This window comes from Tiliqua scincoides, chromosome 2 (genome assembly GCF_035046505.1).
Source record: "Tiliqua scincoides isolate rTilSci1 chromosome 2, rTilSci1.hap2, whole genome shotgun sequence".
In the NCBI taxonomy this organism is placed as follows: domain Eukaryota; kingdom Metazoa; phylum Chordata; class Lepidosauria; order Squamata; family Scincidae; genus Tiliqua; species Tiliqua scincoides.
Genome location: NC_089822.1, coordinates 25,901,570 through 25,924,491, shown reverse-complemented (window position 1 = coordinate 25,924,491; position 22,922 = coordinate 25,901,570). Strand labels below are relative to the sequence as shown.

The 22,922-nt window shown below is 39.6% G+C and overlaps 2 protein-coding genes across 4 annotated transcripts in view; both read right to left on the bottom strand.

The window, feature by feature from the left end:
* Positions 1-22,922, bottom strand: part of IPO11 (importin 11) — an 85,211-nt gene that overhangs the window by 1,551 nt on the left and 60,738 nt on the right. For 2 of the 3 annotated variants that reach the window (XM_066614860.1, XM_066614862.1), the window contains 3 exons: positions 21,000-21,121; positions 12,705-12,800; positions 10,930-11,014 (listed from right to left, as the gene is read on the bottom strand). In XM_066614860.1, coding sequence (XP_066470957.1) covers positions 10,930-11,014; positions 12,705-12,800; positions 21,000-21,121 — 303 coding nt within the window. Of the gene's footprint in view, positions 1-10,929; positions 11,015-12,704; positions 12,801-18,157; positions 18,241-20,999; positions 21,122-22,922 lie in introns of those variants that run through there. The other variant, XM_066614861.1, reaches the window with a different exon arrangement.
* Positions 13,834-18,219, bottom strand: LRRC70 (leucine rich repeat containing 70). The gene has a single exon (XM_066614864.1). The coding sequence runs from the start codon at positions 18,217-18,219 to the stop codon at positions 16,327-16,329; it is 1,893 nt and encodes a 630-aa protein (XP_066470961.1). The 3' UTR covers positions 13,834-16,326.

Below are 22,922 nucleotides of genomic sequence, written 5' to 3'. Positions count from 1 at the left end.
GTGTTCTGTAGTGCTTACACTGAGAAACATCATCCAATGTTAAAATTCTTTCAGAGGAATTCTGCTACTTCATCAACTAAAAGTAATCTTTAGCTTCTGCATCAGTTAATTAACAGTGCGGAAATCTCCAAATGGCAAACCACTAAAATACCATAGATACTTGCTTATAAGTCAATCTCACAAATAAGTTGAGGGCAGGTTTTGAGCCAAAAATAATGGAATGTTCTGTGATCAGTCAGAGGTTAAACTTGGGGGGGGGGGGGCTGACTATAGCTTTTTCTGATTCTGTCTAAGGCCAGATTCTGAAAAATAACCTACCAGTAACTGTTACCTAAGAACTGTACAATCTATAATTTATTAAATATATAATAAAAGAAAATAAGATACATTTTTATTCATTAAGTTTTTAAATTCTTGTCTTCACAACCTTTTTGTAAACACTTTCAGAGTAAGTGTACTATAAACAACATATTGGTAGAACAGTGGATCAAAACCTGGGGTACATGTACCCCCAGGGGCACTCAACAGGACCTTGAAAAAGAATTGAATAATAACAGAAAAAGGCAAGCCGTGCTCCAGAATGCCTTGCAGGGCCAGCAAGGCAGGAAGGGGCTAGTTGGCTATGAAAGCCCCACCAATAGCTAGTTTTTGTTCATCAATTCATATATGAGTCAGCACAGTAAAAAAGTTGAAATGTATAAAAAAGGTTGAAATAGTGATCAATCATCAAGAATTTATCAGGATACTTCTGGTGCAAAATAGTGCAAAGGCACAGTCTTCAGTTCTTCAAACAGATAAAAAGAGAAAATACTGTGAAGACTATATGAAGTATGGGTTTTCATATAGAGGAGATAAGGGCTTATATTATTAATATTAATTACACACATTAAGCTAATATGAGGGGTACAATTTATAGAAATGGGCTGCCAAGTGGTAGGCAAGTGAAAAAAGATTGGGAACCACTGCATGAGAACCATTAACCAAATCCTTCTTTAAGGTTCCTAGTGTGTTAAGCCAAGGCTCTACATATAACATACAGCTTAGAACACATACCTGGGAGTGGGCAATTCAATTCAAAGCAGAGAGACAAGCAACAAGGAATGACTGTGAGGAAGAACAGCTGCGCCTAGTTGCAACCCGATTTACTCGGAAGCAGACCCATTGCTTTCCATGGGTGTTATTCTTAAGTAATGGTGCACTGAATAGTAGTCTGGGACTTTGTTTCAAATGGAAATGAGAATTACATCCTGGTGTTTAAAAAAACAGATCTCTGCAAAACGCAAGCATTTGCAAAATGGAAATAAAGGCTTGCTTGATTTCAATGGAAGCCTTTAACCCATTTCTTAAGAGGAGAATAAAAAGTAATCTTTGGCTGGAGTTTGCCAGGGAGGATACCTTGGAGATTAAAAGCCTCTAATCATCTCTGCATTGCTTCTCTGGTGCCCCAACTTACTTGAAAAGCCCGGACCCCCTGAGCGAACTCGGAGATAAGGTGAGGTGATTATCTAAGCTTGATTTATTGGCAGAAATTTCTCATCCTATAGGTAAGTATCTACGGTACTTTAATTTTTTGTACTTTATTCAAGCAGAAAATTTTAAGCATGAGTACCACAGCTAGATTCCTCATTAGCCATGTAGAATAGATGCTAGATCAAGAAGTCTCAAAATTTCCAAACCAAAATGTGTGAGGCTAAGCAAATAGTTGATAAGGACTGTATATCAACAAAGCTATAGTAGTAGCCAACAAGTCAAGCCACTATTCATTTCTACTTTTGGATTTGGTCCATTACAATCTTCACCCCAGCCACCCAGTCAATGAAGCATTTTTAATCTGAGGTTTCTGTTTTAGCAGTAGGTTAAGAGTGCTTACAAAGTTTGTTTCACGACCTGTTATGGAACAACATTACTACAGAAAACTATTTCAAGGAAAAGCCTCACTTTTTCCTTCATCTCCTCATGAGTAATTATTGAAGAACTTCTTTTAACCATAAAACATATCTGCAATGACCTACAACCACTGCAAGGTATAGTTCTGTGAAATCTAAGGAGAAATTTGAAGTGAAACAATCTGTAAAACTCCGGCTGCCAAAATGTGCTAAGAAAGCATGCCAATGTATTCTGACAACTCTGGTTTTTAAGCACTACCTTTTTTCAAAACAGTATTTTATTTAACTGGAAAGCTTCATTTTAGAAGCAAACATTCCTATAAGTCAGTGACAAGAACACTCTTGAAAAGCCCAACCAACAATTTGTACCTTCAGATATACATGATGCATGATGGTTTAGAGAAACTTTGGGTGCAATAACTTCCTGATACAGAGACAAATGTCCTTTTTCACAACTTTCCATTTATAAAGTTTCTAAATTTAGTATCAACAGAGCGGTAAATTAATTCTGCTGAATCCATTCAAAGGTACTGACAACTCCTAGTTCAGTACTGAACAACAGCCCCATCATTCGCTATTCTTTGGTGAAATACCAAAGGTGATTTACAATAAATCAATAGTAGCATCAATGTCAAAGACCTGAGATCTGGGTTTAAAATTAATACTGAATTTATTAGCATTACCACCAACATCAATAACGTACAGCTGATGTTTTAATAGGGACTGTACTGTAGAAAGCTGCACTTTGTAAGAACATAGAAAATGATTTTCTAGAGAGAGTTTTAATTTAAAAATGAATTCTGAGATCTATATTAACATATGACACATTGTATTCTAAGTTTAGTTAATGACCAGCTGTAATGCTTCTAATGTTGCAGTGTTATATGCACTTAAATGGGAGCAAATCCCATGAAACACATTAAGTTAACCAGCAGTTGCAAAACTGGTGGAGTGGCCACAGTGATTGCGGCGCCATGAGGACATCCTTATGCTCTTGGAAAATATGTACCTACCTAAAATTTGGCTGGCTAAGGGTGCAATCCTACCATGTGCTGGAACAAGGCAAGCCAAGAGGCTTGTGCTGTATCCAGCGCAGGATAGGGGGCCAAAGTGGCTCAGCCAGAGGCAAGGAAAAACGTTTCCCCTTACCTCTGGGTAAGGCACCCTTGCCCCATGGGTCTCCATAGACTTGCGCCACCTCTGGAGGTGGCACAAGTCCGGGTAGAGCGGAGCGGCTTCAAGCCACTCCGAACTCCCCAGGAATGGGGAGTTGGGATCCAGCATAAGTGCTGCATCCCAGCCCTGCCTCCCACTCCCCACTCGCCTGCCCCCGGGCCCACCCACCGCCCACCCTTCCCCTGCCCAGGAATGCCTCCCTCCTGCCTCCTCCCCGCCCACCCCAGAGCCTTGCGTCGGCCCAGTGCAAGGCTTGCCACAGAGGCTGGATTTGGCCTCCATGTACCAGCGACTTCTGTGCGCTGGCACAGCTTACTCCCAAGGAGGCGCAAATGTGCTTTATGGCACATTTGTAACCCTCCTGGGACGGCGCAAGGGACTTGTGTCTGCCCAAGTGAAGGGCAGGATTGCGCCCTAAATTCTGCAGCTTTGTTCTGCACCGTTTTATATATTACTGTAGCATATAAATACTGAGCCACAGTATTGTACCTTGAACAAAGGCCTATAAAGGGATAAAGCTATAGTCATACTTCATCCTGTACAGGATCTGCTAACTTATTAATTGTATCTCATCTCCCTAGGCAACAAAAATAAATCACATATTCTGTCAGATTAGTTTAACCAACCTTAGCAGTTTTCTAATTATGAGAAACTCACTGAAAAATTTCTAGATGGTAACAGCTTTCTGACACAACAGCTTGGCTACCTGCATTATATCAAATACATTCTTGAAATCAAACTTTGCTGAAGCCACCACACTTCCAGAATTCAGTGGAACCGAAGTAACTGACATGGAGTTTTACAAAACCAATACTGGCATGAGAATGATACATTGCACAGAATCTTGCAGCCACACATAGTTTCATAGTTAAGATGAGCAATTATCCATTACCTTAAAGTAAAAACTTGTTAAAGATATCAGTTTAAAAAAAGATATATAATGCATATATATGTATATACTAGAACACATAAAAGTTTCACATACAGTAGTATTCTACAGTAGTATTCTATTCTATTTAACACATATGGCTTAAAATTTTGGTTTTACAAAAATAAAAGCCATTACAGGCGTCCCCTGGTATCAGCTGGAGATAGGCTCCTGCCACTTCTGTGGACAGTGAAAACCGCAGATAGCAGTGAACCCTGGTCAAATTCCCTGTTGCTTTCATGACTCACTTCTCTTTGTTTGCCAAAGCTATGTAAAATGCAGTTTTTGCTTTGCTTATAGAACACTGTGGAAACAAAAGCAAACACTGAGAAAACTAGACTTAGAGCTGCTAGACCAGTGGTCTCCAAACTTGGGACTGCTGAGCACCACAAGGCTCTTCCTGGCATGAACAGAGTTTACCATTCTGCAGGGCACCCTTGTATCTTTGCCTCCAATCTCCCCTAAACTTTGTGCCCAGCATCTGCCCAGCACGAAGTTCAGGGGAGATCAGAGGCACAGATATGAGGCTGCCCCATGGAATGGTAAGCTCTGTTCACGTGGGGGAAGGGTTTTCATAGATGCCAGATCTGGCCCATGGGCTGGGGGTCGGCGCCTGCTGTGCTAGCCTAACACTTCAAGAGGTGACGGAGAGAACATTAACAGGAAGTGAACAGCATAGGAAGCAGAGAATGCTAGATTCCACTTCCTGTTAGTACTCTCTGTTGCCTCCTGTAGAATTAGTCTAGCAGCTCTGAGTGTTTTCTGCAGCTTTTGTTTTTCACAGTGTTCTATAAGCAAAGCAAAGAAGCTGCATTTTGCAAAGCCTTGGCAAACAAAGAGAGGTGAGTCATGAGAGCAAGAGGGGGAATATGTGAGCTGCAGATAAATGAAACTGCAGGTACAGGGGGGTGCCTGTATTACATCAGTGATTTTCCTTCACATCTTTGGTATGATTCAGGTCATGCCCAAGCATACCTGTGATGAAGTCTGGGTTCAAAATTACAATTTATCCGGGTCTTGTCAATAAATGCTTAATAACAAGCTGGAGACCCAGAAGACTACTCCTTCCTGGAACACTCATTTCTTATTCAGAGACCAAACAACAGTATTTACAGACAAAGAGAACAAACAGCCAAATTTCACAAAAATCAGAGAGATTTACACTCAAAAATGAGTTCAAAAATAAAGGTTTCATTCACAGCTTAAACCATACCCAACTCTAATCTGAGCTTCTCTAACCCAGATGCCTTCTCTGGAACAGGAAGTTGACAACAGCAGACAAAAGGCAATAACAGACTTTCAGATGCCTATTCTTACAGTCATCCTCAGGAGAGGAAAAGGTAATGTTCCAAGCCACTATGCTCTCACCCCCTGCAGGGAATCACTAAAAGTCCAATCTGGTTGCACCATTCTTCCTCACAAATGCTATGCATCAAAATCCAGAGAACAGATGTGACTGATACTGTTGCCAAATCCCTGTTACTCTCTCCTAGTTTCACCTAGCTCCCCACAGGCACATTTACTACATCCTTAAGGAAATGGCACAGGCTCCTCAGAGAACTGAAAGATCAACTCTAATCTCTCTGGGTAGGATGCTGAAATTTCTTTTTCCTCACCCCTTCATGTTCAGCTTTTATACAATAAAAGGTGGGGGGGGGGAGAGAGATGACTGTAATATAATGGAGTCAGCCACTACTAAAGCAATGGGTAGATATCTTGTTGATGGCTCTTGAGATGGAAATAGTGTTTCAGAAAGTTGTAACCATGCCATGGAGAGCTTTCTGCAAAGCAGGCATACACACTGCAACAACTGAATAGGAGACACCTACACCAAGGAAGAAAAGCTTACTCTTAAACATGCAAAATTTCCCAAATAACTGCAATCTTGGAAGGTTTTAGTTGCTGAACCCCAGGCAATACTCTGTCACAAAGAAGTTAATTATCTTATATTCATATATGCAGAACAAAAAACAGAGAAAGAAAACAGTGCAAATACAATCTTAGATCATTCACGCTCACTGAAGAATATATAGAAAATGTCAAAATTTAGGTGAACAAAGGTTTTAATGATATTCAATTTCATGCTTGATGAAACAGAAACCTATTTTCGCTGACCTCATGTCAATAATTATGAGAAATAATTATACTCTTTAAAACCAGTCACTTCAAAGAGGAAACTCTTTCAAATACATTAGCATAATGATGAATTAGAGTGAATTACTATGAAGAATATAAAAATATAGCTTTTGATTAAAAAATTCACTAAGGCTGCAATCTATGCGTACCTCAGAGTAAGGTCCATTGAACAAAGTATGATTTACTTGGGAATAAACATGCATAGGATTGTATGGTACACAAAACTACTGCAGTTTCATTCTGCAAAAACTAAAATATTCAGTAGGTTCACTAATATGCCCCATCACATTTTAAAATAAAGTCATTAAATGGTACAGTTAATATTTAGTATTGGTTTCTAATAGGGAAGATTATTGTTTTCTAATTGTGAAGATGCAAGAAAGCAAAGCCACAATTAATTCTATCAGAGAACATGAAACTGCTGCCAAGAGCAGCTCCTGGATCTCAGCTTCTCTTTCTCCATTACACAACGTGCCATGATACATACAACAGCGCAAATCTTTTCCCTCTTGCTATCTTCACTGAATGCCTGCTGCAGGAGCAAGAAAGTTTTCAGCACAAGGATGTTGTGTCATGTGTTTTATTATAGTAGTATTTGCTGGTAGAAAGGAGAAAGAGAAGCCCCACACACTCTGTAAAATCGTATTACAGCTAAAGTACCCAACAACAGTATTTTAGTGCTTTGTGGCAACTGAAACACAGATCCATGACGAAGCATAGAGACAACTGAAAATCATACAGTAGCCTCTTAAAAATATATTCTAAAGAAATGCTACATAAGACAAGCCCAGCCCTTCTGGATTAGGCCAAAGGCCTATCTAGACCATCTTTCTGTATCTCATGGTGGCCCACCAGATGCTCCAGGGAGCACTCAAGACAAGATGCCAGTATCCTGAAACCACTCCCTTGTATCTGGCATTCAGAGATAGGCTGCCTCTAAAACCAGGAGACTGCATATAGTCATCATGGCTTGTAATCTGTGATGGATTTTTCTCTACAAATATGTCCAATCCCCCTTTTCATCTGTAATCTGCAGCATCCCCACAATAATGGTGAGATCAAACATAACTAGACCTTTGTTTCTCTAGATTTTGGAACAATTAGGAGCGGTCTGCAACATATGGATTGGAGGCTACAGTTACTTTATGCACTACCAAGCAGTGCCATACAGTCTTGATCATCTGAATCCACCCACCTCAAGAGTTCAGGGCTTTTCAATGCACATGGACTGAAAAATGTTATCTACCTAAACTTAATATCTTAATACAGAGGTTCCCAAAGTCCTCCTTAGGAGGATGGAATCACCTAAGTGCTTGTGGGAGGGGGGGATTGCAACAACTTGATTGCCAGGATCGCGCTACTGCTGTTGGGGAAAGGGGGGTGTTTCTGGCTTACCTGAAGCCAGTAACAGGGGCATGTAGAGAGCCCCACAGACTTCTCTGCAGGGCTCCTCAATCTTGGAAAATTAAAAAAAATAGCAACTGGAAGTCACTTCCAGTTTCCAATCACAAAACCAGATATGACTTCTGATTGTGATTTTCTTTATTTTCCAGGTTTGGAGAGTCCTGCAGAGCTGTCCGCGGGGCTCCCCACACCCCTTGGACCCTGTCACTGGCTTCAGGTAAGCCAGAACCCCGCCCCTCTTTCCTCAGAAGCAGCATGAACTTGGAATTGCGTTGCTGCAATCCCCTGCCCCGCCTGTTTAGGGGTCAGACCTAAGTGCTAAGTGCGACCCACCAGTTTGGGAACCACTGTCTTAATATAAACTCACAAAAATGCAATCATTTCATTATATCTATCTAAAGACATACTGTGTTGATTAAGGTTTTCACAGTTAAATTGTTCCAAGAATTTTAACCAAATATCTGTTTCTCCCCAAACAGAAGATATTCTTACCAATATTCAAGACTACCAAACAGATCAAAGTTCACATATTCTAATCACATAGCAAATCACTCAGACAAGTCAATGAAAGAGCCCTGGAAGCTCTCAAAAATCAAAAGAAACATTATGTCTTTAAGTAGCTCAGCAGTCATTGCTTAAGTTTGTGCAAAAGAAAAACACTGATATTAGTTTCATAGGGAAAAGAAAAAACTGGATCCTTGTCACTCTCCTTTTTGTAATTTGTCATAGTTCTTCCCTTGTCCAGTAGGAGGCATTCTGTACTAAACTTTACATATCAAAATCTAAATTCCACAAAAGGTGATGCATTTGGCAGCTCAGCTGTTTTGGTTTCACAGTTCTCTTTCATGCATGCAACAGCAGTAGGACATGGCCAAACATATAGTCTAGGTTTAGTCACATGGCTGCCATGTTGCAGGAGTGGTTTCAGACTAGTACGAGACAAAAGTACACTGTAAAAAAATCCACCTGTTTGAACATTTAGAATCCCAAATGTGATCAAGATGACAAGGATCTTCTTTTATGGCTATATAGAGAATCCTTTGCTTTAGCCTCACTAATTTTGAATAGGATAGATATACTAAATATATGCTAAATATCCTTTGCTGAAACTTAATGCTAGATAAAATGACTGGTTTGATTTGAAACTAATAAGCAAGACTGACAATTGTAAAAGCAGATAAGACAGAAAGGAGGGTATTAAAACCAGTCAGTTCTCTTTCTTGGAGGTTGGTTTACATTATCAATAAGTGTGTCTCATTAAAACTAGGAGAGAGAGTTTTAACTCCCCTTCTTGATATTTTCATTAAACATTTAAGACTACAATTCGGCAAGCAAATCAATGCTACTGTTATCAATGTGAGCATGTATAACATGATACAGGACTGCAGCCAAATGAACTCAGTTCAAAGTATTCAGGTATTGAGACATGTAGATGGAGCACCTGGCAAGGCTGAGCACTTGCAGTTCAATTCCCTGGGCGATATAACAAAGAGCATCCCTACCATTGTTATGAATGAAAAAGCTGTTATGCATCCACGAGCTCCGCACACAGGGTATCTATACTGGTGCATAGAAGTTTAAGACTGTGATATGCTGCAAGGCTTGTAATGTCTGAAATTGACACATTTCCCATTCTAAATCTCTCTGAACAACAGATCAGGGACAAGATTTATTTCTGTCCAATGAGTCACTTTCTTCCATAATCACAATATCTTGTTTAATAATATTGACATCTGTGACTCAGTGGGCAATTACAAAATCTAGAGCAATTGTATGGACTTCAATGAAGTGTGGAAGTATTTCAGTATGTCATCTCAAGACAGTTGATCATCTTTGTTATCAGTAACATCACTGAAAAATCTATCTGCAGTAATTTGTTTTTCACATTTTTAAAACTACCCTTCTTCCAAGGAGCTCAGGGTGGTGTACATAGTTCACTCCTTTGCTCCTTTAGTCCTCACAACAGCCCTGTGAGATAGGTTAAGAGACAGTGACTGGCCCAAGGTCATCCAGAAAGCTTCATGGCTGAGTAGGTACTATGGTAGTATTAATTCTAATACATTAAAAATAAAATACTGAAATGAATGGGGACCCACCTGACATTGGCTCATGACCCACCCGATGGGTCCTGACCCACAGTTTGAAAAACACTGCTCTATTTTTTCCCTCTATTGGTTTTATTTGTTTTAGTTGCATTGCACACTGCATTTAAGCACTTAAGAATTATAATGTATTTTAAAAACTTTCTTTATGATAAATATTTGTTTCCCAACTGATTAATTCTGAGTCCTTTTCACACTATTCTTTGTTCTTTGAACTTTTTGAGTCACTACGGGCGCAATCCTACCCTGCACTGGAAGAGGCAAGCCAAGAGGCTTGTGCTGTAATCAGCGCAGGATAGGGGCCCAAGGCAGCTCAGCCAGAGGCAAGGGGAAACTTTTCCCCTTACCCCTGGGTAAGGTGTCCTTGCCCCAGTGGGTCTCCTCGGATTCCTCCTGAGGTGGCGCAAGTCCGAGGAGAGCGGAGAGGTTTCAAGCCACTCTGATCTCCCTGGGAATGGGGGATGGGATCCGGCATAACTGCTGGATCCCAGCCCCGTCTCCTGCTCCCCGCCCACCCTCTCCCAGAGGGCCCACTGCCCACTGCCTGCCCCCCACCCAGGAACACCTCCCTCCTGCCTCCTCTCCGTCTCCCGCCCACCCACCCTAGAGCCTTGCATTGGCCCAGGTGGGCCGATCCAAGCCTCACTGAGGAAGCCGGCTTGGAGGATTGTGGCAGCCTCCACAGGTCAGCATTCCTCTGAGCATCGGCTCGGCTTCCTCCCGAGGAGGCGCAAACGTACCTTATGGCATGTTTGCGACCCTCCTCCCTACATCACATAGTGGCTCCTTGGATCCTGGTCAGAATTCCAGCACTCCAGGGTATTCTTCAAGTTAAGCCGCTATCATTTCTCTACGTTTGTTTTATTACCTCTTCTATAACAAGGTTATAGCTTATTATACTTTTTGGGTCAAATGCAATGGGTTGCATTGTAAGTGTTTTTGCGGAATTGCTCTGAGATCACAACTACTTCAATGAATAGAAAGAGATGTAGGTATTCAAAGCCCTCTTCTGTGAGTGCAACTCTCCTTCAGTTCATAAAAGGAGCTTATGTGCAATTGCTTAGGATACATACCCATTGCATATGTTGTTTTCTTTATATGCAAAGACACTATAAAATTGAGCTGTCTAGCACAATTCTGTCTTAAATATTCAGCTCCTGCGTGAAAGGCAGGAAAACCTCAGAATAGAAAAAGATACATGACAGCAATAAGCCAACTGAACTGAGGAAGAAAAAGTTAGTCTACTGGTTGTTAAATTACAACTTTTGACACTTAAGATCTGGATGTGAAAACATACCATTTTTTTCCTTTTGTCCTGCTCTGTAGGAGGCTCTTCATCTTCTGTCACTTTGGGCTCTTCTGAAGCAGACATCAGCATGCAACTAAAAAGATAAAATACAAATATATTCCACCTCAGTTTTCAACTACAAGTTAAAAGCCTACGGGTGCAATCCTAACCCCTTATGTCAATGCTTTCCAGCACTGGCATAGCGGTGCCAATAGGACATGTGCTGCATCCTGCACTTGGGTGTCACTCACGGAGGCCTCCTCAAAGTAAGGGAATGTTTGTTCTCTTACCTCTGAGCTGCACTGCCCTTATGTCAGTGCTGGAAAGCACTTACATAAGGGGTTAGGACTGTGCCCTAAATGTACAAAAAAAAAAATCACTCAAACACATTGGTTTCTATCTCAATTGAGCTACAATTTGCTAGCACAAAGGTACAGCTACACTTATGAACAAAGACACAAATGAACTGTGATGCTATCACAACATGGGTCAGATAACTACAGTTTATCAACCTGATCCTACGCTGGGCAGTGACAGCAGAGCCATGCTACCAGCAATGGCCCTTGCAAACATGCTGTAAGACCTGTTGTGGCATCTGGGAGGGGAGAGGTACTGGCAGGGAGGTTAGAGCCAGTTGGCACTGGGCCTCCACATCAGTGGGAGGACTAGCAGGAGTGCCCTGCCAGTATGTATTCCACTGAGTGGCAGCTAGGCACTCCTGGGTGGAGAGAGGACAGGGAGAAAGAAGGGGGGGGCAAAACTGTGGGGGAACGGTGGCCCAGGAGAGCTTCAGGCCAGGGGAGACAGCGGCAGAGGCTGCCGCCAAATCCTATCCCTCCTCTGGGCTTTGTAGCCCAACACAGGTCTCCTCAGTCACAAATACAGATATTATCATGGCCAAAGGGTTACTTTTGTCTGTGGGGAGAAGAGGCATACGTTCCTAAGCAAAATGTGTTCTTTGGAATGTAGACAATACTTTAAGCTCATAGTGGGAAAATTACTCATGCAATATTGGGGTTCGCTTAGCTCTGTTATCACATGAAATTTCCTCCCTGCTCTACTTCATGAATCCACCTGAACCCCTCTGTGATTCATTCACGTGTTAAAATAACTGTGTGGCATTTGTACCATCTAGGTCAGGTTATAGTTAAAACTACATCTGCAAAGAACTTATGTTTTGTTCAAAAGCATGTAGTAACCCTTAGTGGGCTTCCCTATCAAAGGTTATATATATACCTTCAAAGGTTATAAAGAATTACTTGGATAACTTGATTCAGATGCCTGATGATTATAAGCAGGATATACAAACAGTGATACTACTTCATATTGATCAAAATAGACTTGCTTGTCTCTATAAAAGTATGCACTCAAAGACTTTTGTTGATGGTGGAGACTGTGCATATAAGTTATGCTTGAATGTATAATATGCTTTATGATTTAATGTTTATACCTCTACATTAGTAATGTAATATAACCACACTTGATCGGACCTTAGCGAGGTGTCCTAACCTTAATTTGCTTGATGAGAACTGTTTTGCATAGAAGGTGGAGGGGGCATTTCTGTCAATCCCCTTCTTCTTTGGCAGCTCCCCCATTCTGTATGGCATATTGCTTCAGAGCATCTCCCAATTCATTTATTTTCATGGATGTAGGAGGCCATGAGGAAGTTTCTGAGAGGAACTTCCCTGTGCAATATATACTACTGAGATAATTACTTTAACAAATTTGTTAAATTGCAGTTTAACAACTGCAGTAAGACAAAGATAGTAAGTTTTCCCACTTACTCTTTGAATGTTCTTGTCTCTGTATCTTCAGTCATTACATCATGTAGCCCTTCCACTGAAATGTTTATGATACCACAAAATTTATCTTGGATGATACTGGAAAAATAACAGGAAAATGATTTTGCTTGACTAGTCAAACAGGAAATTTGCTTAGCACTTTTAAGGACACACCTCTAGAGTATTATTTACATTACCCAGTGCCTAGCAAGCGCACTGACAAATAGTTTATCCAAAAAGCTGAGAATGACCTAGACTAAAAAATCTCTGGAAACTGTTTCCACTCACATTATGGAAAAGAACAAAACTAGCAAAAGGGAGAAACTGGAGCACACACACAAGGAAACACTGTTGGTACAGACGCATATGAAATACAATGCTTAGCACTAGTTATTATGTGAATCTTCCTTACTGTATCAAGAGTTTCTTGCCCAGTCACAAACTACCAAATAGGTCCACCCAATGCTGATGAAGTCATTCCACACACACATGCATGTACCACTTCAACAAACCAGTGCAGACTACCATACAATTAGGAAAGTGGTGTATATAACATGTAAGAATTCTCTGTGAGGGAGAACCAAGGAGTGGTGAATGCAGCATACACCAGCTCTTTGTTTCATTCTTCTGTCATAGGCAGTATTGTTAAATAATGCAAAATATTCAGTGCATATTTTTCAATTATCCCAGTTTAGCAGACTTTTAATACCTTTCAAAGATAATCTGGAAAATATTTAAATTGCTTCCACTCTTACACTTAAGAGTAAACTGAAATGATGCGCTGATGATCTTTTGTGATGAAGTCTATCAGATGTAAATTTCATTTCACTGCCATGCCACATGAAGTAGGCTATGATGAAGGAAAGTTACATGTGGAGGGGCAAGACAGGTTAGTCTGATAATCACAACCATCATATGAAAAGCATAGTTTGAATCTACCATTCAGCTGGGTACTAAAACTAGCTATTGGAATAAAATGACTGTGCTGTGCTATGGTCCACAAAGTGGGAGAAAGAAAGAACATCAGTGTGAAAAAGATCTTATAGGATTCCGTGTTGAAGAAAAGTACAAGCTAGCTTGTAATATACTAGATTACAGTTATTGAAGTTTTTCCCAGTTCTCTTACAGCATCCATGACTATTTTTTGCACAAACAGGAAGCTAGGTTTATATCCCAATATTTCTATTGCAGAGATTTGGTAGATGAATTTTACTCATGTTTAAAGCCTGATTATGGCTATAATGACTATCAGTTCCCCCTAGCAGTAGTTGTTGTTCTGAAGCCACTCTGTTTGTGGGATATTGTAGCATTATAATGGTCTGACTGCTTCAAGAAGAGATTGCTAATGGGTGGAGGAATCCTGTCTTGTTCTTCCCTGTCCAATTCTAAGATACATATGACACAATAAGGAAATAATCAGGAAGAAAATTTAATTAATTTTGTGATCTTTAACCTCTTTCTCACATGCTGAAAGTATGAGCCAAATTCTTTTTTATAGAGACACATTTTGCAAAGAACATGATATCTCAATTGGTCTTGTGGGGAACAACAAAAATAAGATGTATGAGGAGTATCAGGCCCATTATTTTCAAAACATGTACCAGTTAGTCAAGCATTGACCATCACACTAGAATTCACTATGTGTGATGGCCACACAGATAAAGTAGCGAAAGACTCCAAAGAAGCAAGGCTGTGGTGGTTATTTAGAAAGAAATGTAGTAACAATTGTTTTGTTTAGTCTTCAAATTAGGCAATGTTGCAATTTATTTTTGAAATACTAAGGTAATACTTCCTGGTCATATGCTACTGGCTTTTAGACCCAAATGTGATTGAGAAAGTAAAGGTACACTACTTGTAATTAACAATATAGTTATGCATCATCAATCACCCTGCAGATAAAGGCTGATTCACAAAGCCTCTAATGTAGCAGTACATATAATGGGTACAGGCCTACTGCTATGTGCGCCTTGACTGCACTGAGCTCTGCATAAGTCTGTCTCATTCCCATGATGCTTCAACATCAGAGGGAAAAAGGAGGTAGTATGAGGATCATGGGAATCAGATATGCATGCTCCTTGACTAACATTCATACATCTGATACAATGCACATAAGCTTGTGCCTTAATGGGAATAATGTATATATTACGTCACTGAACTATTTCATTTGGACCACAATACAATTTTTTCCCCCCAAGTCCTCAACAGGCTACTGTGATAGTTGTTAGACTGTTGCAATTACCTAATCTATTCATCCACTGTGTCATCTAAAGATCAGATATGGGAGTCAATGGTAATCACCTTACTCTTCTGGAATTTTTTTTTTTTTTGGGGGGGGGGCAAAGCTAAAAGGTTCATACCATTTGTCAAGGTATAGTGAAGAAGGTGCCCATTGTTCAAACACTGACATGAACTGAGGTTATTACACCAGTTTTGTGTTGTCACTTCCTTTGTTCAGCTCTGCGCAAACACTATCATGCTGTAACCACCCATCCCACTATTTCAGCTAGACATCTTCCCTCTAATGGTGAAATGCCCTTTTTGAGAAAAGCATGTTCTAAACTGGTATGGGAAAAGAAATACAAATTGCAGTTTCATGTTAAGAAGGAGGTGCTGTTCAAAATGTACCTCTTAAAATTGGTTTTTCACAATAAATACGGTAGAAGGTAGTAATTCTGACAAGAAAAGATAAGCCAGTTTCCATAAGAAGTCTAACTTCAGTTAATACCATATATATGACAAACATTTATGATACAGAACATGGACCTGAATACATATAATACTTTTTTCATGAAAAATTTAAATGAATACAGTTATTAGAACAGGTATAACAATCCTCTTTAGAACAGAGAGTCTTATCTGAGAAGTCATGATTCATTGCAAATAATTACAACACACACATTGCCTGCACTGAGCAGAGTCTGAACTAGATGACCTCTAAAGTTCCTTCTGTTTCTGATTCTACAATGCTAACATAACCTCACAGTCTCTTTCAATGAAAAACTATTTTTTTACAACTAAACTTCATGAGGCTGCCAGCGATAGTCAGTTACACTCACCGATTTGCAAGTTATCTTACTTTGTTTCTATGAATTATTCAATACTAATAAATATTTTAAAGGTGATGATCTTTTTAGGGATGGATCTAACATCTGATATATGTGAAAAATTGAGCTATCTTCATCTTAATAAAAAACAAGTGTTATGAAGGATTTTCCAAAGGCAGACAAAGTGAAAAAATTATCCATAACTCAAGTTTGTGATTCATACAAAAACACAGTTATTAAAATGGCGGCAAATAATTACAAAATTTGAAAGGGGGGAGATATTAACTCCAGATTCTCCAAAATTCAAACATCCATTAGCAGATAAAAAATTATTTACAAACCATCTTATGCAATGGCTGTCTTAACTTTGACATATGTACCCACAGAAATTCTGCTGAGCATATTTACATAGAAAGTTGCCTTATATTTTATATCGGTCTATCTAGCACAGTGTTGTCGATACTGACTGATAGTAGTTTTTCAAGGGTTCAGACCAGTAATCTTTCTCTGCCTTATTTGGAGATGCCAGGGACTGAACCTTGGATCTTTTGTGCTTTACCTCTGAGCTACGGTCCCTCCCATTACAGTGCTGAATGTTCAAATAAAATGACCTGTGCTTGATTTTCAAATGCTGTTGGTTTAGAAAGCCGACTGTGGCCCAGTCCTGAACTTCCCAGTGAATTCTGAGGAATAGATTGATTAGGGTCTGTTATATTGTATCTACCAGCCTGATAAAAACCATAGTATTCTATTCTATTGTCAGAGTTCTTTTGTATGTTTAGCCTCTGCTTAAATTGAATGATTTTGTAAATCAAAAAGAAAATCACAGCACAGGCCAAAATAAAGAAGGTTAATAAAATTTCAAAAGACTGATTTAGTTTTTCCATTTGCTCTGTACATAGTAGAGGTGTTTCAAATGATACAGAAAAAGCTTCTGGAGAAGCTACTCTGTTCTCGTCCACGGTCAAATTAACAGGTATCACCTGTGCTGGTACTGTAGTCGTCTCTCTCAGCATCCCTCTGGAACATTCTTCATCATGTTGTTGACTAGCAGATATGGTAGGCAAGTTTGCCCTTATAATCACTTTATTTGCATCCATATTCCTTAAATATAGTTCATGAACTGTATCATGTTTAGGTGTTCTATTCCATACCATTGATTCAGTAGTGGTGCTGTGATGGATACCCACTGACTTTATAGTCTTAAATATTTTTGATCTTGTTGTAGGGTTCAAACAGTTTATAAATGAACGCCACTGAACATAATTCAAATGTCTTCCACGCAGATTAGAAGGATTTTGGCAATACATTTTTACAGAGATGGAAGAAGATACCAACCAATTAATTAGCTCATATAATCTGCAGCTACAATTCAAAGGATTGTTATTTGCCTGTAAAAGAGTTAATGAAACCAAAGGCTTAAACACATCAGACTGCAAATCTATAATATTATTAAATGCTAGATTCAGTATTTTCAAAGAAGATCCCATTTTTTCAAATGTATTATCTGCAATATAGATTATTTTGTTTCTGTCAAGCTGCAGAAACATTAAATTATCCAACAATGCAAAGGTACTGGAAGTGACATTTTCTAAATTATTATTGCTCAAAACTAACTTTTTAAGATTATTTAGACCCGAAAAGCCATTCACACTGATGGTTGTTATGTTTGCACTTCTTAAAGACAGATATTCAAGTTTTTCAAGTCCTTTAAATGCAAAGGGGGGTATCGATCCAATAGGGTTCTGTGACAATGAAAGTCTTTCAAGATTGTTCAATTCTTCAAAAGCATTTGATGGCACACAGGTTAAATTGTTACCTTCAAGGTACAAACATGTAAGGTTGTCAAGGTGATGAAATGCTGCATTTGATATCCGTGAAATCTTATTGTTGGCTAGGTTAAGAATCCGAAGACTAATCATACCAAAGAAAGTGCCACTACCAAGGATGCTGAGGCGATTGCTTTGAAGCATTAGATATTGAACTGAAGTGAGATCACTAAATAATCCTCTGGGAACAAACGTGATTTCATTATTTTGCAGGCATAAAGAGTGAAGATTTGAAAGTCCTTCAAATGTTCCTGGATCCAAGTCTTTTATTTGATTATTATTCAGATGCAGGTACCATAGTTTCTTAAATTCAACAAATGCCTTAGGATACACATATAAAATGCTAGAATTGTCCAAGTGGAGCTCAGCAAGTTGTTGAAGGCCTAGAAGTTCATTTGGATATAGATGGGATAGATTATTCCCACTTAAATATATGAATGCAGTACTTTGAGGGAAATCCTTTGGAATAGATGAAAGACCTGAATTACGGCAGTCAGCTTGTTTGCCTGTACAGTGCCGGCAAACTGATGGACAACAAAGTATTTCCTTCTGGATCAGCAACAAAAGAAGACAGTTAAGAATGTGTTGAAAGAACCCGAGGTGGAGCAATTGACACATATCCCAGGCTTTGACTCTCCCTCTCATCTCATCTCATCTCTGACTGTGCTATCAGAAAAAAAAATTAAACATTGTTTATTCAAAATTTTCAGATTTCATTATTTTAAAAGCATGTAATATTTTAGAATTATTTTTACTATTTATAGACTATAGTTCGACTGTATTAGCAAAGCTTCCTACCCAGGGTACAATCCTAGCTACAATTACATGGGAGCAAGCCCCACTATAAAGAGACTTGCTTCTGAGCAGACATGCATAGGATTGGGCCCCCAATATTAAAATTTATGAGCGATTAATGATAAAATTAAAGTGTACAGTAACAAATTTATAAGTAATAAATGGTAAGAGCAGAGCATTTCAGTCACTAAAATGAAAAGTAACATTAAACTAGCAGTTTTCAGGGATATAAGCTATTTACACTTTTAAAATTATTTATCCTGCTTAAATGGAAAAGGAAACACTGTGGTTTATACAATAAAAATCTCCATTTCCTCCCACTAGGAGCTTCTTAAACTTTGAATGACACTTTTAGTATTCCAAAATTAAAATTAAAAGTTGCTCTCACCAGAATGCGATGTTCATTTTTTTCGGTTATAATTTGTTCCTCTGTAGCTCTCTAATACTGCCGTTACATTCATACATTAGAGTTTATTTTAAGAACTTTCTAGACAACTTTCTAGTTGCTCGGATTTTGCTAAAAGTTCTACAACTGTTCCTACAGGAAACACTACTCTTCCCATTGGCTCCTCCACAATGACTGGTTAAAATAAAGTTACCATGGATACAGGAAACTGAGAGACAGGAAGTAATTTTATCTGCAGTTCTGAAGTACTGTTACAAGGAAAATCTCTGCAATTATTTCTCTAAAACTCAGTTAGATTAATGCGTCTTCACAAGGTGCTGCTGCAGTCCAGATTTACTCTAAATGATTGCGTATAATAAATAATACATAGGCTTAGCAAATCTCCATATAATGGCAATGAAATAAGAAATGTGTTTATAACTGGTATCAGCAACTGTTCACAGGAAGGAAAAAAGGAGTTATTTTATTCAGCCACCTTAACTATTTAAAAAGTATTATGTCCACAAATCAAAACTGTAGTGAAACAAATACCATGATTCATATAGATTGTATAAGTGGCAGAAATCTAAAATACTTTTTCAGACCTAGCAAAACATTTTGTGACTTTACATTTACATTAAAGTTAAGTTTGCAGGAAACTGACAGCTGGAGACATATGCAGGAGAAGGGACTTAATACTTTTCCACAGATAAAACAAAATGCTAGCGCATGGCTGGAAAAAGACCAATTTTTAGTATTATAAATTTTGCAGAAGCGGTGAGCCTTTATATATGGTCTCTCAGAGCTAGTTGGGGAAAAGTGCAAACCTTCCTTGGGGAGGAAGTGGCTGGTGAACTGCAATGAGAAACAGATCTGTATACATCCTTCAACTCAGGAGGAACCAGAGTTTTGAAAATATAACAACAAGGGAAGCACATTAAAAATAAAGAACAACTATTAAGAGAACATTCATACCTTTCCAGTGTCAAATATAAAATTTAATCAAAATACTGCATCTTTTCAAATGCCAATTTTTACCAATAGCAACTACTAGTGTGTCAGTTTTGAAGTTCATTAGAAAATGGAGTTATAATGAGGTGCATTTCAACAACACGATTGAGGAGCAATATAAGTTGTTCCCCTCCAACATGCAAACAGTCTGCAGTTTGAATGCCATATTATTGCCCAGTAACACAGAGGGCCTCTTAGCATTTATTTTGTGACGCCCCAGCCTGAGGGCCCTGGACTCTGCCACCTTATGGGGCGGGGAAGAGGGAAAGCAGAGGTGCGACCCCCTGGATCGCGTCTCTGATCAGGGCACAGGGGCGCGCATCTACTCACCCCTGCCGGCAGCAGCCTCCCAAGGGTTGGAGGAGCCCGGCACCAGCCTCTGCAAGGCTCTCCATGCAGTGCAGACCCCTGCAGAATGTGATCGCAACCACTTCCTGTTTCTCAATCGCAAAACCGAAAGTAGTCGCGATCGCGTTCTGCAGGGGACAGCAGGGGACAGAAGGCTCAGCAGGAGAGCCTTGCTGAGTCTGGTGCTGGGCTCCTTTGACCCCTGGGAGGCTGCTGCAGGCGGGGGTGAGTGGAAGCGTGCCCCTGGGCCCCTCCACAGCAGTGCGATGCCAGGTACTGTGCTGCTTCCTTCCCCCCCCGCCTCCACTCCCTTCCTCCCGCCCATGCAAGCACTTATAGGCTGGGAGAGTTTGAGAAACACTGTCCTATCTGTTTGACAGCTAATCCCAATAAAATGGTGGAATTAATTCTGTATTGTACACAGGAACCTGCTTTACATTTATTTGTTAACCTCACAGAGTAAGCAAACAGAGTCTCGAGGATTTCCACTGAGTTTAGATGTCCGTAACATCCCCTGAAGCACGTCCTACTTTATTGCATAAATTTGTTGAACTTTTCATTTCTTCAATAATAGGTGTGAAGAGCAAAATCAGCAGAAAAAAATTAGGCAATAGTCTGTAGAAAAATGAAGCTTAAGCATTCATATGGATTTGAAAGAAGAAACTAAAGTATTCACATTTTCATCCTCATTAGCTACACAAACAATTCAGGTTCTAAAGAACCATGTAATTAATTCTGCATGCCCTAGGGGCCTTTGGACTCGTGGTTTGGAGACCACAGCCTCTTCGTGCATTTGAAACAGAGGGACTTCCAAAAGAAGTTTCTGATAAAACATGGAGGGTCACTCTCTGACTCCTAGCCAATATTTTTTTAAAGTTTTGCTTACCTATTATCAGATGGCAGAAGGGAAAGTAATGCCAAAGCTGAAAGCTTTCTTCTTTCTGGCTGAGTTATATTATCCATGCGGTCAACCCACATTTCAATTGTGTGACCAAGAAGCTGGTATGACTGGAAAAAAAGAAAAGAGGATAGCATTGAACATCGCATTTATAAGCCATGTAGTAAAACTACTTATGTCGCTATTTTGCAAGCTGACACATACAAGTGAAACTCATATGATGCTTCTTGTTACTGTGCCAAACTTAACAAGGATTGTGTTACAATCCTAGGCGTGTCTACTCCCAGAAAAGTGACTATGTAGCTTTCACCATTTGTTTACATTCTACACTGTAAAATATTCTAACTTCATAACTCAGATGGGTGAATACATACATTTACATAGACAGGTAATCTATACATAAACTTTACTACACATCCAAAATTATATGCATTAATCATGTATGTATGTGCAACTGCATCAATAAAGGATATAACTATTCTAACACTAAACCTCCCTCTACTGAATCTTCCATAAGGCATGCACATCAGTATGGATGTTATGGATTTTAGAACTTTAGATTATTGAAAATTCTTTGTGTATCAACTATGAAGGTACTCAAGAAAAACACCTTAAATCTAATATCATTATCAGATTATACCAGGATTATTAAACAGTTCCTAAGTTTTATCTTTAGGGGTATTCCTTGCCACATGTAGCTTATTTCCTTGGATAGAAATACAGAAAAAATTAACAACCTGCTATTATTCAATGACTGAGCATCACAAAGAAAAATCCGTTTCAGCAAAATGTTTTTGTTACTTAAATTATTTAAGTCAGTTGGGAGAGTGACTAGTACATCAGGACCAAAAAAAAATTATGATGATCTTATAGATGCTAGTGTATACTGAAGACAGGTGTTGCTTATTTGCAGCTCAATTATTCTTGGGGGCAGAATACACAACTACCTGAACTACAAGAATTCCAAGGGAGCGAGGGAGAGATAGAGGAGACAACAAAGTTAAAAAACTTTTTAAAAACCTTCTAAGAAAAACTGCAATGATTGTGAGTGCAGAGCTCAACAACTGATTACCTACTGTACAACAAGGTAGGGCCAAACTGGAGAAACAGTCAGCCCTCATGTAGAGGGGACCAATGGTTTTAAGTGACCCTACCTAACAGATGGCATGAGAGGGTATTCCCATTCAGTAAGAAATGCCCTTCTTCCTCCAGAGAACAAATTATCTTAATGATTTCAGGTGATTATTCACTGAAGTTTCTGTTGAAAAAATACCAATATACTGAGGTATAGCTGAAATCAATGGCAACTTGCGTGAGATGTTGGGCATACTAGTGAGTTGGGGAGGCCAGCGCAGGACATGCACCAGCCTCCTCATGCCAACATGGGCCCTGGGTTCAGTAATTTTGCGCCAGCCTATCCAGGTTGGCATGGGTGTCTGGGCAGGCATGGGGAGCAGGGAGGAGGCATTTCTGGGCAGGGGGAGAGCAGGTGGCATATGGGCCCTTGGGTGTGCAGGCAGGGAGCACTTATGCTGGATCCTAGCCCTGTTTCCGAGCAGCCCAGGCTGCTCAGATTTTTGCCATCTCTTTAGGTCTTATTTTCTTATGGAACCTTTATTGGCATTCAACCTCTTTAGGTGGCACAGATCCAAGTAGACCTATTGGGGCCACTGTGGCTCTACCTGGTGTAAAGGGAATTATTGCCCCTTGCAAAATGGCCTGCCTGTTCCAGCACAAATTAGGATTGCGCTGTTATTCATTTAGGTCAGTATTACACTGACCGGCTGTGCTTCACTGGGGGTTTAGGCAGGGGTTTACCCAAGTCTATCTGGAGATGCCAGAGGTTGAAACTGGAACTTTCTGCACGCAAAACAACTGCTGTACCACAAAGCCTCTCCCCTATGACTTAGT